This window comes from Macaca mulatta, chromosome 6 (assembly GCF_049350105.2).
Source record: "Macaca mulatta isolate MMU2019108-1 chromosome 6, T2T-MMU8v2.0, whole genome shotgun sequence".
In the NCBI taxonomy this organism is placed as follows: domain Eukaryota; kingdom Metazoa; phylum Chordata; class Mammalia; order Primates; family Cercopithecidae; genus Macaca; species Macaca mulatta.
In genome coordinates this window covers 149,755,919-149,776,574 of record NC_133411.1, presented here as the reverse complement: position 1 = coordinate 149,776,574, position 20,656 = coordinate 149,755,919, and the positions used below count along the sequence as shown (strand labels likewise).

Here is a 20,656-nt window from a genome sequence, read left to right as displayed (position 1 = left end):
GAAAATATTAAGTATGGAAAATTTTAACATATGTAAATTTATTTTATTTGCAGCTGCCATCATTACTTGAGGAAAAATAACTTACAAGCCACTTTTCCCCTTATTGCCTAGAGTAGTAAAACAAGGAATGCTTCATTTTCCTCCCTTAATTTCTACACACCTCCTTCTTTTGCATCTAGGATTTCTATGAGAAGTCAAAAAGTAATAATGTAGAATTGCTTCAAAATGTTATCCTAACAGCACTCAAGAAGTTTGAGGGCCAGCTGCAGTGGCTCATGCCTATAACCCCAGCACTTTGGGAGGCCTAGGTGGGAGGATCACTTGAGGCTAGGAGTTTGAGACCAGCCTAGGCAGCATAGTGAGACCCCTGTCTCAAAAAAAAAAAAAAAAGTTTTGAAATGCCAAGGGCCACTAACAGATAAATTGAAGTATTTGAATCACTTAACTTTTATTAGCTACATTACTCTCAAATATGATATTTACTTATTTGTTAAATGTATTTGTCCTCTAAAATAAAAGAAATTAAATTCAAGTTGAATGGACTTTGGATGGTAAGTGCACCTTTGAACACATAAATATTTCTGACATAAAAATTACTCATCTTTCCTCTTTGTAAAATATTATCAATAGAAACACAAAACAAAAGGTTGTCAAGTTCTATATCCAACAATATGATCTCCTATCAGTATAAATAGATGTTATGAGACAGGCTTACAATTTCTGTGTACTTACAAAACACTGCTATGGAGCTATTAGCTATGTTTTAGGGTGCATTCCCAAAGAAGACACCTTCACCAAAATGGTATTCATGAAAAGTATAGGCTAGAGAATACACTGTTTTTGATTAAATGGTGTATCATATTAAAGATCCAACTAAATCTGTGATCTCTATCACAAAGCCTTCTCTGACTTCTTCCTCCCCACTCAGATGTTCTCTTATGTTCCCTTTCTCCCTTCTTTTAACCCCCATTATAATTTATTTTTACATCTTTTGTGGTTATTGTCATCTTTTAATAATGCATTGCAATAGTTTAAGTAAATGTCTCACCTTTCATATTATATTCATATTAAGCAGACTCTTACATATTTTTTATTCTTCAGTTTAAATATTAGAGTGCCTTACATATCTGTTGCTTATAAAATATTTTGGTACTTTATTTTTAATTTTAGACCTTCATGCCATATTACTTTTATTGTTCTTAAATAGGTTTTAATTTTTACCCTTGTTTCTCAAAAATAAACTATAAGTCCCTTGAGGCCTAGGGCAATCTTCTAATACTTCTATACTTTCAGATTTCTTGGCACAGGAAGTGCTAAGAAGGAGTGTTTAATTCAATTGATGAAATGTTGTGAAAGGCTTGTCTAACAAATATTTCAGAACACAGCTAGCAGCCATCTCCTGGTCAAAGGAATCAAATTCCATAAAATTTGCTTACCATGGCATTGACATTAGCGTGATCCCCTTTCCTATTCCGAATCTGAATACAGGATATTGGCAAATTCAGTCCTACCCCAGTGGCAAGATTTCGCAGGTCGGCAGCATTGTACTCCCCACGCAACAGCAAACTGTTATTATCAGAACCAAGTCCCAGAGAGGCCCGATACAGATAAGTCTGAGAAAGTCTCTCAACTGTAGTGACATCTACGGTGGCTGATGTCATGTAAGGATTTGAAACCATCTTCCTTCCATACCTCAGATCCTCTGTAGAGCGACAGCAGCTCTGAGGGCAACAACCTGGGCTCTGGTGCAACTTGGTACACACGAAGAAAAGTAAGCATCCCAGAAATAAAAAGGAAATACAAGCCAAGGCAATTACTAAATACAAGTTCTGGGCAGAAAGCTGCCCTCCTGGTTCCCAGACATCTTCAAAGTCTGGAAGTAACTGAGGAACAGAGTTACTCAACAGCACACCCAGAGTGACAGAGGAGGAAAGTGGTGGGTCTCCATGGTCCCGAACCACTACCACCACGCTCTGCTTAACTGCATCAGTGGGAAGAACTAAACGAGCAGTACGGAGTTCACCTATATTGGCTGAAATTCTAAAAAGACTAGAGTCAGACGCCCGGGAGATGTGGTAGGAAAGCCAGGCATTAGAACCACTGTCTGCATCCTCTGCTACTACTTTTGTGACCAAGTGTCCAGTCCTGGCAGAGCGGGGCACAATTTCCACAGGGACAGAACCATTTCTGGGCAAGGGAAACAAGATAACTGGATAATTATCATTCCTATCTACCACAAACAAGTTTATAGTCACTGTTGCACTTCTGGGAGGAATGCCACTGTCCCGGCCTTCTACTTGGAAGTGAAACCCCCTGAGCTGCTCAAAGTCAAAAGAAGTTTTGGCAGTGATAGCCCCACTGGATGATTCCACTGCCACCAAGCTAGAGGCTGGTGGCCCTTCAGAGATAACATCCAACAGCTCATAAGAGACAAGGCCATTCTTCCCCAGGTCAGGGTCCTGGGCAAACACTTGGCCTAGAGAGGCCCCAGGGCCATTGTTTTCAGCAACGAAAAGTTCCTGCTGCGGTTGAGGAAAGCTTGGTGTATTGTCATTCACATCAGCAACTGACACAGTGATTGTCCTTCGGGTGCTAAGTGGGGGTGAGCCACTATCTGAGGCCGTGATCAGGACTTGGTATTCACTGATCCGTTCCCGGTCCAGGGGCCCATCAATCAGCAGGCTGTAGTAGTTGTCAAAGGAAGCCGTCAGCTGAAAAGGGCCTCCACTAGACATGCCACAAATGACCCTACCATTAGAACCGAGGTCTTCATCCTTTACATTAAAGAGAGCAATCACTGTGCCAGGAGCAGCGTCCTCCGGTACTGGGTTCCAAAGAGTCATGAAGTCTAGTTCGGGGGCATGATCGTTCACGTCAGTCACCTCCACCAGCAGTTTAGCGGTGCTAGCTAAACCAAAGACACCTTCGTCCCTCGCCTCAATGTATGCCTCCAAGAGCGTTTCCGGCGGACCTAGTGAAGCAGCTACTTGCACCTCTCCACTTTTAGGGTGCACATGAAAGCGGTGTCGCAATTCTGCTTGCGTGCTATTGCTTAGGGAGTATCGGACTTCCCCATTGGACCCTTCATCTGGATCCAAGGCTTGAACTCGGAATAACACAGTCCCATTGGGTGCAGTCTCTGGAACCTTGGTGCGGTATACGGAGCGCTCAAATACAGGCGCGTTGTCATTTGTGTCCACCACTATGATGGTGACTTGTGCGTCTCCTGAGCGGGCAGGTAGCCCGCCGTCCCGAGCTGTAAGCACCAGCAGGTGGGTGGCGCGCTGTTCGCGATCCAGTGCTTTCTCCAACACCAACTCCGGGTATTCGCTGCCGTCAACCCGCGATCCCATGTCCAGGCGAAAGTGCTGACTGGGGCTTAGGCTGTAGCTTAGTATCCCATTGCTTCCCTCGTCGTCATCTTGGGCATTCGGGAGAGTAAAGCGGGCTCCGGGCGTCAGGAACTCGGGGATGTGCAGCTGCACGTCGCCGGCAGGAAAGAGAGGTGAGTTGTCATTGGTGTCCAGGACGTGAACCCGAATCTTGTGCAGCTCCAGAGGGTCCTCGAGCACCACGTCGTAGGTCAAGACGCAGGCAGCTTTGCCCCTGCACAGCCGCTCGCGGTCCGCCGGTTCTCTGACCACCAAGTTGCCGCTGGCTAGGTCCACCCTGAAGTAGAGCTCGCGGTGGCTGGAAAGGAAGCGAAAGTTCCGCGAGGACAGAGCGGCCGCTGGCAGCCTCAAGTCCGCGGCGACATTGCCTACAGCTACGCCCCGCTCCGTCTCCTCCGGCACTGAGTACTCGAGCTGTCCCGCGGCAGCGCCGCAGGAAACCCACAAACATAGAACTGCCACCCCCCAGCCCACCATCCTCCCTCTGGGCGTCCACGTTCCACCAACACGCTATACCAACAGTGACCCAGGACCATGCTCCGGACTCCTGGAGAGCACGAGCCGCGGGGAAGAGCACGCTCCTGCCGGCCGTCACTGCTGCGGGCTAGATACTCAGCGACCGCCGACGTTGCCGTTCCCGAACGCCGGCATTGCCGGGGCTGGCCAGCTGGGAGCAGGGCTTGCTAGGCTGGAGGCTGGGTAGCCGTCTGGGAAAGCGGAACCGGCCGAGTGTTGAGGAGCGCAGCGCCGCCTAGGGGTGCAGAGACGAGGCTGCCCGCCCAGGCGCGAGAGGTGCCCAAGTCTCCAGTAGCAGCCGGCTGGGGTCTCGCCCACAGCGCTGGCCGCGGGCGCAGGGCGGAGCCTGGGAGACGCCCCGAGACACTAACTCGTCTCTGCTTAAACGGTGTTTTCTAGGACAACGCCCTGAGGCTGCCTGGATCTTAACCTCCACAACCTCTGCCTGCAGACTGCTGGTAACTGAGGCTGAGCCCCGCTGGGCTCCTCCTGCCACCCTTTGGGAGCCGCGCGTCGGAGCTGGACGCTCTGATCCCTGCGCACCTCTCCCGCGGAGAGGGCGGGACTCCGCGTGGAGCTGCCGGGCGAGAGGCGGGACCGTGAACGTGAGCGACCACACCTTCTAAGCTTAAGGAAACAGGAGCCCCCCAAAACAAGTGCTGCGGGGCTTTCTGCGTTGGATCCTGCTGCGGAGCTTTCCGCGCTGGGTCCTGCTGCGGGTTGAAGTCTGTCCTGCACCCTCTTGTATCCCAGGAGCCGCCAAGAGTGCAATAGAGACGACAAGGAGGGGAAGAAGGTTGGGGAATAGTGTCTGCATCAAACTGCCTCCGGACTCTGGTTTTTCGAGGCAGCGGAGTCAGCGAGCTCAAGGCTGTTTTGCGTGATAGCAGTTTCTCCTTCTCCAAGAGGCTCTATTTGGGAGTGCTTTGCAAACGGCCCTTGACGATCTGGGTGAAAGAGGAGGTTATAAACCAGTCAATACCAATAACTAGAAACTCAAAGACTTGACGACCCGTCCCCAAAGAGGACGTGAGAAGAAGGGGAGGGAAAAGTACTAAGATACTCATCAGAGTTTGACCAGGAAACTACTCTGTACACTTTCTTTCTGTAAATATTTAGAAAACATCATGAGGCGGGATAAGAATAGGCTAGATACCCATCCTTTCTCCAGCCTCGCTTTTTTTTTCTTATTATTATACTTTTAGTTCTAGGGTACATGTGCACAACGTGCAGGTTTGTTATATACGTATACGTGTGCCATGTTGGTGTGCTGCACCCATTAACTCGTCACTTACATTAGGTATTTCTCCTCGCTTTTAATTTGGTCTTCTGCATGGATATTGGGACAGTGATCAGTTCTGTGAGAAACATCTCCGAGCCACAACTGATACACCCAAATTCTGCCTAACATCCTACAGCCAGTTCCTTTCCCTAAGAAGGAGGCAAGCCAAAAGGAGACTCACTGACTATTGACTCTTAAGCACTAAATTCCTCATTCAAATCCTTCTCTTAATACAATTGCAATATGTTCAAAGCCCCAATAATGAAAAATTTGGAAGGCAAAACCCGAACACAGATCAAGAATTAAAGTTTCCAGGACATATTTTCTGGTAGAAACCTGCCTAAAAGTATCGATAATTATTGAAGCTGGGTGATGGTACATTGGGATCAATTACACAATTCTCTCAACTTTTGTGTATGTTTCAAATTTTTTTCCCTCCCTCCCTCCCTCCCTCCCTCTTTCTTGCCTGCCTGCCTGCCTTCCTTCCTTCCTTCCTTCCTTCCTTCCTTCCTTCCTTCCTTCCTTCCTTCCGAGATGGGAGTATTGCTTTGTTGTCCAGTCTGGTCTCAAACTCCTGTGCTCAAGCGATCCTTCCATCTCAGCTCAGCCTCCTAAAGTGCTAGGATTACAGACATGAGCCAATGCACTCACTCTGCATTTATTTTTAACTTTTTTTTTTTTTTTTTTTTTTTTGGAGACAGGGTCTCGCTCTGTCACCCAGGCTGGAGTGCAGTGGCGCGATCTCGGCTCCCTGCAACGTCCCCCTCCCAGGTTCAAGCGATTCTCTTGCCTCAGCCTCCCAAGTAGCTAGGACTATAGGCGCGCACCACCACGCTTGGCTAATTTTTGTATTTTTATTATAGACGGGGTTTCACCATGTTGCTCAAGCTGGTGTCCAACTCCTGACCCCAAGTGATCCGCCGGCCTCGGCCTCCTAAAGTGTTGGGATTACTGGCGCGAGCCCCGTACCACCTCGCTTGGCATCAGCCTGCATATTTCTGCGGGCGCGGTGGCTCAAGCCTGTAATCCCAGCACTTTGGGAGGCCGAGACGGGTGGATCACGAGGTCAGGAGATCGAGACCATCCTGGCTAACACGGTGAAACCCCGTCTCTACTAAAAAATACAAAAAACTAGCCGGGCGAAGTGGCAGGTGCCTGTAGTCCCAGCTACTCGGGAAGCTGAGGCAGGAGAATGGCGTGAACCCGAGAGGAGCAGCTTGCAGTGAGCTGAGATCCGGCCACTGCACTCCAGCCTTGGTGACAGAGCAAGACTCCGTCTCAAAAATATATATATATATATTTAAAAATTGCTGATTAAAATGGTGGGGAGAGGGGTAGCTCTGGTATTCTCTTTTTAACATTAAGAGTGGGATTGATAACTCCAGTGTTCCACTAAAAACCAGTTACCTCCCTGAACACACAAACCCATTCCTTATCTCTTCCAGGGAACTAGAAAGGGCACACTGTGATATAAGGCAATGTAAGTAGTAAATACCCCCTGGCTAGTTTACCTTTTTGAATTAAGAAATCAAAAAAATCATTGACACCAAGTCTCAGATAAAATTAAAGGAGGAAAGATGTCAGCCTATTAGGTAGAGTCAAAAGTACAGACCTCATTAGATCTCACCAAGATGCAAAACAGCCCATAAAAATTGAACTTATTCTTCACCAAATTTCAAAACCAAAACTAATTTTCTGCTTCAGCGCCAGAGATTAGGATTTACATTTCTTCATTTTAAATTAATGCTGCTAAGCAAGCTAACTGCTTTGGAATGAAAGTTTATTCTTTCTGCCTTAAACAAATGAAATACAACTGTAAAGATGTACCCAACTTTTAGGCCCCTTACTTTTAGGTCTGCAGCCAAGCCTCCAATTATACCAGGTTTAGAAATTCTGAGCAGCATCTAGAGGGATAGTATGTGTGGATATACATTAGGGCATGAGGAAAAAGGAAAAATGCATACAGAGAACAGCATGGGAAATCTTCACAGAAACTCCTCCTTCACACGCTTCTCAGATTTTTGGCTTCCCTTTTTCCATTTCTCTATTTAAACTGCCACTGATGTCTATTTTCAGAAGATTTCATTTGTGGAAAGAATGAAGAAAGCATCCACCCAGTAGGATTTGTCCCACCATATGCCTCCTTAACTTTTGGCATAACATTACATTCTTATTCAAGTAAACTGGGATTTGTGAGAAAGCAACATTTAAGAGAGAAGGATATCCCAAAGATAAGGGAGGCTAAAGATTTTTGCCTTTTGGATAAAATGACCAGATAAACATTAAAATTATGAATTAACAAAACTTCTCTTTAGCAGGACTTTTCATTGCTGATATTTCATTTTGTCCTTTTTTTGAGGCAGAATCTCACTTCATCGTCCAGGCTGGAGTGCAGTGGTGTGAAGATGGCTCACTGCAGCCCCTACTTCTCTGGGCTCAGGTGATCCTCCCACCACAGCTTCCCAAGTAGCCAGGATTACAGGCACACACTGCCACATCCAACTAATTTTTAAAAATATTTTGTAAAGACAGAGTCCCACTATGTTGCCCAGGCTGATCTTGAACACCTAGGACAAGCACCCCCATGCCCAGCTAATTTTTTTTTTACTTTTTGTAGAGATAAGGTCTCACTATGTTGCCCAGGTGGTTTCAAACTCCTGGGCTCAAATGATCCTTTCACCTTAGCCTCCCAAATTGCTGCAGTAGATGTGAGATACTGCATCTGATCAAAAATTTATCTTTCTATAAATTTTTTTTTATATTTCACCTTCAAAATGTGACCCTACAAACTTAAAATCATACTCCCATTGGTCAAATAAGTGCTGACATGAGAAGACCTAGCTCTTTTATCCTAAATACTACACATGTAGTAATAGAGTCCAAAACTGCAGTCCAACAACTGTTCTTATGGCCCACCTGTTATCCTTGATATGCCATTGGCTAAAGACAAACTAGACTTCCACTACTGGAAGTAAAAGTCTGAAGTTTATCTGTATCTCAAAATTTTTTCTTGAATGATGTCTTTGGATTTTTTCCCCCTTATCCATGTATTTGGTCTCTTTGAAGACATCTATTAGTAGCAATGTTGTATCTCCTTTTTCTGTATTCCAAAGCTATAGCTTTCCCTCCAATTCTTTTAAATTCTTTATTCTTTTCCACTTTTTTTTCTCAACCTTGTCACGTGTTTCTTTTTGTTCTTGACTGTATGGAAGCAGAGGCTGTTCACTTTTTTACTGCTTGCAGTATAGCCATATTTACTGTTTGATGGAATGGCTTATGTGTGCCATAGTTTTAATATATCTTCAACTGATGAAAACTGGCGGCTGCAGGGCAACTTGTCATCCCGACTTTTCCCCTTACCTTGCCACATCCTTAGGTTCAATCTTGAAATAATGGTGCATCTGCTCACTATCAGATTTAGTCCTGCCTTCTCTCCTATTTTGTGTTGACAAATAGGATTATGAGAGAGCCCTGCCTTTAGCCTCTGTACCTAGATCTTTTTGTTCCAAAACTAGGAGTCATTGGTTTTGCATCTCAGTGAGAATCACTACTCTAGAAAACACCAGTCTACCAGCCCTTTCCAGGATCTCCAGTGAAAGGCATCCTCTCCTAGCATTTTCATATCTTGGTCCAATCTTCATGGCACTTAGTAGCTTATCTTCATGTACATCATGGTTGAGGTTCAAATGTTTTACAGAGTTTCATCAAAGATGTGACTTTATTTTTTTGTCTGCTGTACTTTTTGTTGTTTTTGATGAGTTTCATGGAGGATAAGAGACATTTAAATATGCATTTTCTTTTATCTATATTTGGTAGAAATACCACTTTTTGCTTAGTGGGATTTCTACACTTTGAAGGTATGTGGGAAAGTTACAATCTTTATACTTATTTTTTAAACTAATCATTTTATTGAACTCTTTTTTAGGTCTATATTGGTTCTCTGGGATTTTACAAGTGTAAAATTATATTGACTGTAAGTTTTATCATGTAACATATATTTATCCTCCTTTCTAAAATCATATATATACTGTATATATACACGGATATCTATAAATATATATGTATAGATATTCACATATATATCGTATCTTGTGTTATCTAGAACATCCAAGTCAGTATTGAATAGTAGCCAAAAAGTGTCCTGTTATGCTTATAATTTTTATGGGAGTAATTCTTGTGCTTACTGTTTAAAATTGAGGTGGCCAGTGTTTCATGATAACTGTCAAATTTTTATTAAAGTCCCTTAAATAGCTACCATAGTGATGATCTGATGCTACGTTTCTTATTACCTTTGAAACCATAATATAGTATGAGCTCTCTTATAACATAGTAGAGCTTTTTTTACAGAATGTTGTATCAGCATATTTTTATTTCGGGTTAGGCACTATCTAATAATCTAATCTCAGGTAGAGTGGTTTGGTAGTGGTGGCAGGCCTCCCTTTTCAGACACTGTTGAGGAAAATTTTTATCTGCAGCACAGAGGAAAATCTAGTGTGAAGGTTTATCAAAACGTAGAAATACGAAACTTGAATGTAGGCAAATATATTATGTGATTGGACCAGACAGATTAGCTCTTAATACAATGACGTTCAGCAAATTTGAGGTTTTTTCAAGTAAGTATAAAAGTCTAGGACTTTTTGATCTGTGGCTTAACATCATTTAGCAAAATTATATTTTTGCTTTATAGTTGTCCATCTATTGTGAAAAAACTGTGCTTTATGTCTGTCAAAAAAAATGCATTAGCTGGGTGTAGTGGTGTGCATCTATTGTCCTAGCCACTTAGGAAACTGAGGCAGGAAAAGTCCCTTGAGCCCAGGAGTTCAAGGTTAGAGTGAGCTATGATTGCCCCACTGCACCCCAGCCTAGACAACATAGCAAGACCCTAATTCTGAAAAAATAAACAAATACAATATTGTACTCTAGTACTACACGTGTAGTGTTTAGAATGAAAGGGCTAGATCACCTACTCTTGGAACTGATTTGATGAACCAAAGTATGACTTTAAGTTCTAAGCGCCACACTTTTTTTTTTTTTTTTTTTTTTTTTTTTTTGAAACACAGTCTCACTCTGTCACCAGGCTGGAGTGCAGTGGCGTGATCTCGGCTCCCTGCAACTTCCACCTCCCAGGTTTAAGCAATTCTCCTGCCTCAGCCTCCTGAGTAGCTGGGACTACAGGTGCACACCACCACGCCCAGCTAATTTTTGCATTTTTAGTAAAGATGGGGTTTCACCGTGTTGGCCAGGATGGTCTCGATCTCTTGACCTTGTGATCCGTCCGTCTCGGCCTCCCAAAGTGCTGGGATTACAGGCGTGAGTCACCGCACCTGGCCTAAGGGCCACACTTTGAAGGTGAAATAGAAAACTGAGTCTAACTAATTGCATAAAACAATATGTAAAACGATTGTTGGACCAAAAACATATAGAAATGTAACACATTTGTCAATTACAGTATAAAAGAGGTGCATGGGAGAACAGCTGTATCTGATAAAAAAATGATACCAGGTGGTAGTATGAATCCACAAGAATAAATGAATAGAACTAGCAATAATAAATAAGAAATGCTATTAATATTTAATTTCTCCTTTTTTCTCTTAGTGCCTCTAAAAAAATATAAGATTACATAAAGTAATAATTATTATAGTGATGTATTGTTGGGTATATAATACCTATAAATGTGCATTGGTTTTCTGTGGCTGCTGTGACAAATTACTATACACTGGGCTGCTTAAGACAGTTTCTCTCCTAGATTTGGACAGGAGAAATCAAAACTCAAGATGTTGGCAGGGTTGCACTCCCTTTAGAGGCTCTACAGAGAATCTGTTTCTTGCCTTTTCCACGTTTTGATGGCTGTTGACATCACTCCAATCTCTGCCTCCATCTTCGCATGGCCTTTTCCTCTGTGTCTGTTTTCTCATCTTCTATCTCTTATTTAAAAAATAAAACAAACTTTTCATTGGAATTAGCACCCACCTGAAAATTTTAGGGTAATTTCATCCCCAAATCTTTAATATAATTATGTCTTCAAAGACTCATTTCCAAATGAGGTCACAGGTTTCAAAGGTTAGTATGCGGACATGTATTTTTGAGGCCCACAGTCCAATCCACCACAAGATGTAATATGTGTAACAATAATACAAAAGGCAGAAGAGGAATAAAGCTATCTAGAAGTAACATATTTATATCTCACTAGAATTAAGTTAATATAAATCTGAAGGCAGATACCAATAAGCTAAAATATATATGGTAAACTCTGGAGAAACTACTATGAAAATAACTCAAAAGATACAGTTTAAAATTTAGTTTAAAAATTACCATGTTACATTCTAAAATATTCACTTAATAAAAAGCAATCTGTAAATGAAAAGTATAGGAAAAAAGAGAATTAAAACATATAGAAAAAGGAGTAAAATAACAAACATAAATCCAAATATATCAATAGTAACATCATGTGACTAGATTAAAGAACCCAATCAAAAGGCGGAATTGTCAGACTAGAGTTTTTAAGAAAACAAGATCCAACTACGCATTGTCTGCAGGAAACACTTTTAGATTCAAAGATACAAACAGATTGAAAGTAAAAGAATAGGAAAACATACATTGTGCAAACAGCAACCACAAGACTGCTGGAGCAACTACACTAATATCAGACAAAACAGACTACAAGACAAAAAATTTTACTAGAAATCAAGAAGGACATTTTATAATGACAAAAGGGCCAATTAGGAAGATATAGCAACTAAAAACATATTTGCACCTAGTAATAGAGTCCCAAAACACATGAAGCAAAAACTGGCAGAAATGAAGGGAGAAATAGACAATTCAATAGTCATAATTGAAGACTTTAATATCCCACTTCCAAAAATGGATTACAGCTAGGCAGAAGATCGCCAGGAAATGAAAGATGTGAGCAACACTAAAAACCAACTAACCTAAAGGATATCTGTCTTAGTCTGTTCAGGATATTATAACAAAATACCAAAATACCATATGCTGTGTAGTTAATAAACAAGAGAGATTTATTTTTCACAGTTCTAGAGGCTTGGAAGTTCATGATTCAGGTATCAGCAGATTTAGTGTCTGGGGAGGGGCCACTTTCTGGTTCATGGATGTCACATTCCTGCTGTGTCCTCACATGGTGAAAGAGGCAAGGCACCTCTCTGGGGCCTCTTTTATAAGGATGTCAATCCCATTCATCGGGGTTCTGCTCTCATGACTTCATTATGTTTGAAAGGTCTCACCTCCTCATACCATCACCATTAGAATTAGGTTTCAATATATGAATTTGGGGAACATGAACATTCATATCATAGCAACATCTATAGAACATTCAACCAACAACAGCATAATATACATTCTTCTCAATTACACATGGAACATTATCTAAAACAATCATCAATAAGTTTAAAAGGATTGATACCATCCAAAGCACTCCCCTTGAGACTTGGAATAAGACAAGGATGCCCACTCTCATCACTCCTATTCAATATACTACTGGAAGTCCTAGCCAGAGAAATCAGGCAAGAGAAAGAAATAAAAGGCATCCAAATAGGAAGAGAGGAAGTCAACCTATCTGTCTTAGCAGACAATATAATTTTATACCTAGAAAACCCTATATTCTCTGCCAAAAAGCTCCTAGATCTGATAAAACCTCCAGCAAAGTTTCAGGATACAAAATCAATGTACAAAAGTCAACATTTCTATACACCAACAACAGCCAAGCTGAGGGCCAAATCAAGAACACAATCCCATTTTAAAAAGACATACACAAAACTAAAATATCTAGGAATATGGCAAATCAAGGATGTGAAAGATCTCTACAAAAAGAATTATAAAACACTGCTGAAAGAAATCAGAGATGATACAAACAAATGGAAAAACCTTCCATGCTCATGGGTAGGAAACAGCATTGTTAAGATAACTATACTGTCCAAAGCAATTCACAGATTCAGTGATGTTCCTATCAAACTACCAACATTATTTTTCATAGAATTAGAAAAACAAACTATCCTAACATTCATATGGAATCAAAAAAAGAGCCCAAATAGTCAAAGCAATCCTAAGCAAAAAGAACAAAAAGGACATCACCCTACCCAACTTCAACTATACTACAAGCCTACAGTAATCAAAACAACATGGTACTAATACAAAAACAGACACATAGACCAATGGGACAGGTTAGAGAACCGAGAAATAAAGCTGCACACCTAGAATTATCTGATCTTCAATAAAAACAAGCAATGGAGAAAGGACTTCCTGCTCAATAAATATTGCTGGGATAACTAGCTATCCATATGCAGAAGATCGAAACTGGACCCCTTCCTTTCAGCATGAACAAAAGTCAGCTGGAGATGGATTAAAGAGTTAAATGTAAAACCTAAAGCTATAAAAACCATAGAATAAAACCTAGAAAATATCATTCTGGGCATAGGCCCTGGCAAAGATTTCATGACAAAGATTCCAAAAGCACTTGCAGCAAAAACAAAAATTGGCAAATGGGGCCTAATTAAACTAAAGAGCTTCTGACATCAGACTATCAAGGTAGAGCAAGAGAGTGGAATAGACGCCTACACCATCTCCCCCACAACACATGAACACCAAATTGTAACAACTATCTGCACACAGAAAAATGTCATTACAAGAACCAAACATCAGGTGAGCAATGGTAATGCCTGGATTTAACAACGTATCACTAAAAGAGGCATTGAAGAGGGTTGGAGAGACACTGTGGAATCACCACCATCACCCCTCGCATATCCCCCAGCAGCAGCTGAGCAATGTGGAGAGTCTGTGCACTTGGAGGCGGTAAAGCACAGCAACTGGGGAACTTTACATTAAACTCAGTGCTGTCATAGCAGGGAGCAACACCATGCTGGACTCAGCCAGCAGCTGCACATGAAGGGAGCTTTTGGAATAGACCTAGCCAGAGGCAAATCACTTATCCCAGTAGTGAGAACTTGAGTTTCTCAGGAAGCCTCAACACTATGGGCTTAAGTGTTCTGGGGTTCTAGGTAAACTTGAAAGACAATCTAGGACACAAGAATTGCAATTCCTAGGTAACTCCTAGTGCTGGACTGCGCTCAGAACCAGACGGATAGGGTGGCATACGACCTAGGAAGTCATCGGCTGGGGCAGCTAAGGGAGTGCTTGTGCCACCTCTCCCCTAATCCCAGGCAGTGAAGCTTGCAGCAACAAAAGTGACTCCTTCCTTCTGCTTAAGGAGAGGAGAGCAAAGAGTAAAGAGGACTTTGTCTTGCATCTTGGATACCAGCTCAGCCACAGTAGGACAGGGCATTGAGCAGAGTCATGAGGCCCCCATTCCAGGCCTTAGCTCATGGATGATATTTCTAGACACACACTGGACAAATAGAAAACCCATTGCCTTGGCGGGAAGGACCTAGTCTTGGCAAGATTAATCACCTGCTGACTAAAGAGCCCTTGGGCACCAAATAACCAGCAGTGATATCCAGGTAGTATGCTGTGGGCCTTAGGTTCTGAGATGTGTTGACTTCAGGTGTGATCCAGCACATTCCTAGTTGTGGTGGCTACAGTGGAAGACTCCTTCCATTTGACAGAAACAGAGGAAAAAGTAAAGGGGACTTTGTCTTGCACCTTTGGTACCAGTTTGGCCACAGTGGAGTAGAGCAACAAGCATGCTCTTGGGGTCCCCAAGTCCAGGCTTTGGCTCCTGGACAGCATATTTGGATCTTCCCCAGGACAGAGGGGTGCCCACTTCCTTGAAGAGTCCCAGGCCTGGCAGCATGCACCACAACATAACTGAACAGCTGTTAAGCTTTAAGTGAACATCAGCAGTGGCCAGGCAGAATCCCTGTGGACCAGTGGTAGTATTGGCCACAGGGAGAGGCATCTCTGTCTGTGGAAAAGGGAAGGAAGAATGGGAAGGACTTTGTCTTGTTTTGAGTGCTGGCTTAGCCATAGTCAAATAAAACATCAGGCAAATTTCTAAGTATGTTGACTCCAATCCTGGCTCCCAGGTAGCATCTCTGGGCCTGTCCAGGGCCTGGGGAAAATTGCTACCCTAAAGGGAAGGATGCAAACTTGGCTGGCATCACCCACTGCTGATCTTAAAGCCCTAGGGCCTTGAGTGAACATAGGTGGTAGTCAGGTAGTGGTTACAGTGGGCCTTGGACAAGACCTAGTGCTGTGCTGGCTACAGGTCTGACCCAGGACAATCCAAGGTGGGGGCCACAGGAGTGCTTGCATCACCATACCCCTAGTTCAAGGTGGCCCAGCACCTTAAGAGAGAGAGAGAGAAAGAAACTGTTTGACAGAAGGCAAAAGAACAAGTGTTTTTGCCTGGCAATCCAGATAATCATTCTGGATCTTATTCAACACCTCCAAGATGGTACCTCTACGAGCCTGCAAAAACCACAGCATTATTGGGATTAAGGCCCAAGCTCCTTCAAATAAAAACCTTCTGGAAAACCTTCTCAAGGACAGGGACAAACAAGCCCAGACTGCAAAGACTACAAGAAATACCTAGCTCTTCAATGCCCAGACATTTACAGGTAAGAATAAGATACAGAAAAACACAGAATATTATAACAGTGTAATTGTAGTATGTAAACTTATCTTAAGTAGAAAGAAAAAATGATGAACTGGTCAGAAATAATGACAATCTGGCCAGGCATGGTGGCTCACACCCATAATTCCAGCACTTTGGGAGGCCAAGATGAGTGGATCACTAGGTCAAGAGATAGAGACCATCGTGGCCAACATGGTGAAACCCTGTCTCTACTAAAAATATAAAAATTAGCTGGGTGTGGTGGTACGTGCCTGTAGTCCCAGCTACTCAGTAGGCTAAGGCAGGAGAATCGCTTGAACCTGGGAGGTGGAGGTTGCAGTGAGCCAAGATCAGGCTACTGCACTCCAGCCTGGAAGCAGAGCAAGACTCTGTCTCAAAGAAAAAAAAAAAAGACAACTTTTCACAACATAGTTAAAAAGCAGGAGGATAAAGTTAAAGTGTAGAACTTTTATTAGTTTTCCTTTTGTGTGTTTGTTTTTGTTTATGCTATCTGTTAAGTTACCATCAATTTAAAATAATGGGTCATAAGATAAGTCATAAACCTCATGTAACCTCAAATCAAAAAACATATAATGGATACACAAAAAATAAAAAGCAAGAAATTAAATCATACCACCAGAGAAAATTATTTTCATGAAAAAGAAGATGAGAAGAAAAAAAGAAGGGAGAGATGACCATGAAACCATGAGAAAACAAGTTACAAAATGGCAGGAGTAAGTTCCTACTTAAATGAAAATACTGAATGTAAATGGACTAAACCCTCCAATAAAAAGACATAAAGTGACTGAATGGATGAAAAGACATGACCCAATGATCTGTTGCCCACAAGAAATACGTCACCTATGAAGATACACGTAGACTGGAAAATAAAGGGTTGGGAAAAGATATTCCTTGCTAATGGAAACAAAACAGGAGCAGGAGTAACTACACTTATAACAGATAAAATAGATTTCAAGACAAAAACTGTAAGAAGAGACAAAGAAGGTCTTTGTATAATGATAATGGGGTCAACTCAGCAAGAGAATACAATGATTATAAATATATATGCACCCACCATTGGAGCACCCAGATACAAAAAGGAAATAGTATTAGAGCTAAAAGAGATAGAGAGATCACAATACAATAATAGGTGGAGACTTCAACACCCCACTTTCAATATTGGACAGAACTCATAGACAAAAACTCAGCAAAGAAACTTCAGACTTGATCTGCACTATAGAACAAATTGACCTAATAGATATTTATGGAACATTTCATCCAACAGCTGCAGAATACACATTCTTCTCCTCAGCACATGAATCATTCTCAAGGATAGACCATATGCTATCCACAATACAAGTCCTAAAACATTTTTTTAATGATATCATATCAAGAATCTTCTCTGACCACAATGAAGTAAAATTAGAAATAAAAAATAGGAATTTTGGAAACTATACAAACACATGGAAATTAAACAATATGCTCCTGAATGACCAGTGGGTCAATAAAGAAATTTAAAAGGAAATTGAAAATTTGATTCAAACAAATGATAATGGAAACACAACATACCAAAACCTATGGGATACAGCGAAAGCAGTACTATTAGAGGGAAATTTATAGCTGTAATTGCCTACATTGGAAAAGAATGAAAACCTCAATTAAATAACCTAACTGTATATCCTAGAGAACTAGAAAAGCAAGAGCAAACTGAATCCAAAATTAGTAGAGAAAATAATAAAGATCGAAGCAGAAATATATTTGAAATGATGAAAATACAAGAGATCAACAAAACAAAGTCAATCTTTTGAAGAGATAAATAAAATTGACAAACTTTTAAACAGACTAATGAAGAAAAAAAGAGAGAAGACCCAAATAAATAAAATCAGAGCTGAAAAAATGAGCCATTACAGTGGATTCTGCAGAAATTCAAAGGATCATTAGTGGCTATGATGAGCCACTATATGCCAATATATTTAAAAATCTAGAGGAAATGGATAAATTCTTAGACACATACAACTTACCAAGGTTGAACTATGAAGAAATTAAAACCTAACCAGACCAATAACAAGTAATTAGATCAAAATTGTAACAAAAATCTCCCAGCAAAGTAAAGCCTGGGACCCATTGGCTTCACTGCCAAATTCTACCAAACATTTAAAGAAGAACTAGTACCATCCTACTCAAACTATTCCAAAAAGTAGAGGAGGGGTTAACTTCCAGACTAATTCTATGAGGCCAGTATTATCCTGATGCCAAACAACGACACATCAAAATAAAATAAAACTGCAGGCCAATATATCTGGCATATTGATGCAAAAGTCCTCAACAAAATACTAGCAAACTGAATTCAACAATACAGTTAAAAGATCACTTATTATGACCAAGTGGGATTTATCCCAGGGATATGAGGATGATTCGGCATACACAAATCAATTAATATGATACATCATATCAATAGAATGAAGACCAAAAACCATATATCATTTCAATTGATGCTGAAAAAGCATTTGATAAAATTCAAAATCCTATTATGATAAAAACCCTCAAGAAAATTGGCATAGAAGGGACATGCCTCAAAGTAATAAAAACCATCTATGACAAACCCACAGCCAACATCATACTGAAAGGGGAGAAGTTGAAAGCATTCCCCCTGAGACCTGGAATAAGTCAAGGATGTCCATTTTCACCACTTCTATTCAACATAGACACTGAAAGTCCCAGTCAGAGAAATCAGACAAGAGGAAGACATAAAGGGCATCCAAATTGGAAAAGAGGAAGTTAAACTGTTGCTGTTCACTGACAATATGATCATGTACTCTGAAAACCCTAAAGACTCATCCAAAAAGCTCCTAGAGCTGATAAATGAATTCAGTAAAGTTCCAGGATACAAAATCAATGCACACAAATCAGTAACACTGCTATACATCAACAATAACCAAGCTTAGAATCAAATTAAGAACTCAATCTCTTTTACAACAGCTGCAAAAAAAACCGCAAAATACTTAGTGTGATGGTAATACTGACTGTCAACTTGATTGGGTTACAGGATGCAAAGTATTGTTCCTGGGTGTATCTGTGAGGGTGTTATCAAAGCAGATTAACATTTGAGTCAGTGGACTGGGAAGGGCAGATCCACCCTCAATCTGGGTGGGCACAATCTAATCAGCTGCCAGCGCAGCCAGAATAAAAACAGGCAGAAGAACGTGGAGAGATTGGACTGACTTAGCCTCCCAGCCTACATCTTTCTCCTGTGCTGAATGCTTCCTGCCCTTGAACATTGAACTCCAAGTTCTTCAGCTTTGGGACTTGGATTGGCTTGCTTGCTCCTCAGCTTGCAGATGGCCTATTGTGGGACCTTGTGATCATGTGAGTTAACATTCCTTAATAAACTCCCCTTTATATATACATCTATCCTATTAGTTCTGTCCCTCTAGAGAGCCCTGACTAATACAGATTTTGGTCCCAGCAGTGGTTCTAGAGGAACAGAATATTAAGGATGGAGTTCTTTCATTGGTTTTGGGGTTTCTGGAGTTGGCTGCTTAATATGATTAGACCCAAAAATGCTAAGGACTGTACTTCTAATAGTATGGAGAATACTGATAGTCCTTGGCATGAACTGTTTACAGAGTTATGTAAAATAAATTCATCTGATGCTCCTGATTCACCGCTCATGAGAGGCAAGTTTAGTAACTCTATATATAATACTTTTGACCATATGTGGGGAACCAAGGAACATAATGAAGTTGGTTGGTTGCTCCTAAGTTCACTGGACAAAGTGAGGTAAGAAAATGATGTACTTAGGGATTCTAATTCCTGGCTTCAGAAGCAGATACTGAGCCTCAAATCTGCTAAGATTTCCCTGAGTGAGAGTCTTATCTCCCGTAGAGAAAGAGCTAAAATTGCGGGAAGTCAGACACAAGTTCTTATACCAGTGGCTGACCTGAAATGAACGGTGCATGCACAGCCTTGCCAGGTGTCCACTGTTGAAGCGGGGGCATTGATTGGAAAAGAATGGGACCCTGAAATTTGGAATGGGGACATGTGAAAGGACCCTGATGAAGCTGGGGACACTGAGATTGTAAATTCTGATGAACCTTTTTTTTGCCAGAAGAAACTGTTTTCTCATCCCCAGTGGTGGCAACATGCCCTCCCCAACTCACACTGCTATCACCCTTTTCACTTATGTCTGAGGAGATAAATCCTGCACTGCCTGAGGCAACAGTGATGGCCTCCCCTGAGGCGGCTGCCAGGCAAGATAATGTTGATTCTTCTCAGGACCCACCCCCTACCACCACTGTTTGCTTCTAGACCTATAACTAGACTAAAGTCCCAGGAGGGCCCTAGGGGTGAGGCTCAGAGTGTGACCCACGAGGAGGTGTGCTACACTTAAAAAGAACTGCTTGAGCTTTCTAATTTATATAAGCAAAAATCTGGAGGACAGGCATAGGAATGGATATTAAGGGTGTGGGATAATGGTGGAAGGAATATAGATCTAAGGCATTGGATCAGGCTGAATTTATTGATTTGGGCAGATTAAGCAGGGATTTTGCATTTAATGTTGCAGCTTGGGGAGTTAAAAAAGGTTCTAATAATTTATGTGCTTGGTTAGCTGAAATATGGATTAAAAGATGGCCCACTGTGAGCAAGCTGGAAATGCCCGATCTCCCTTGGTTTAATGTAGAGGAAGGGATCCAAAGGTTTAGGGAGATTGGGATGGTGGAGTGGATTAGTCACTTTAGACCTACTCATCCCAGCTGGGAGGGTCCAGAAGATATACCCTTAACTAATACTTTGCAAAATAGATTTGTGAGGTGAGCACCTGCATCCTTGAAGAGCTTTGTGATTGCTCTTCTCTGTATACCAAATTTTACAGTAGGAACCACAGTTACTCAACTACAAATTTAAATGCAATGGGAATAATTGGATCTCGGGGTGGCAGGGGCC

General features: G+C 41.7%; 1 protein-coding gene across 1 annotated transcript in view; it reads right to left on the bottom strand.

Moving 5' to 3' along the window:
• Window positions 1-1,188: 1,188 nt before the first annotated feature.
• PCDHAC1 (protocadherin alpha subfamily C, 1) overlaps window positions 1,189-20,656 on the bottom strand; it is a 38,439-nt gene continuing 18,971 nt past the window's right edge. Inside the window, exons 2-3 of the mRNA XM_077937133.1 lie at window positions 11,019-11,114; window positions 1,189-4,855 (exon numbers count right to left, since the gene is read on the bottom strand). Of these exons, the coding sequence (XP_077793259.1) occupies window positions 1,413-3,869 (2,457 nt within the window). The 5' untranslated portion in view covers window positions 3,870-4,855; window positions 11,019-11,114 and the 3' untranslated portion in view covers window positions 1,189-1,412. The remainder of the gene's footprint in view (window positions 4,856-11,018; window positions 11,115-20,656) is intronic.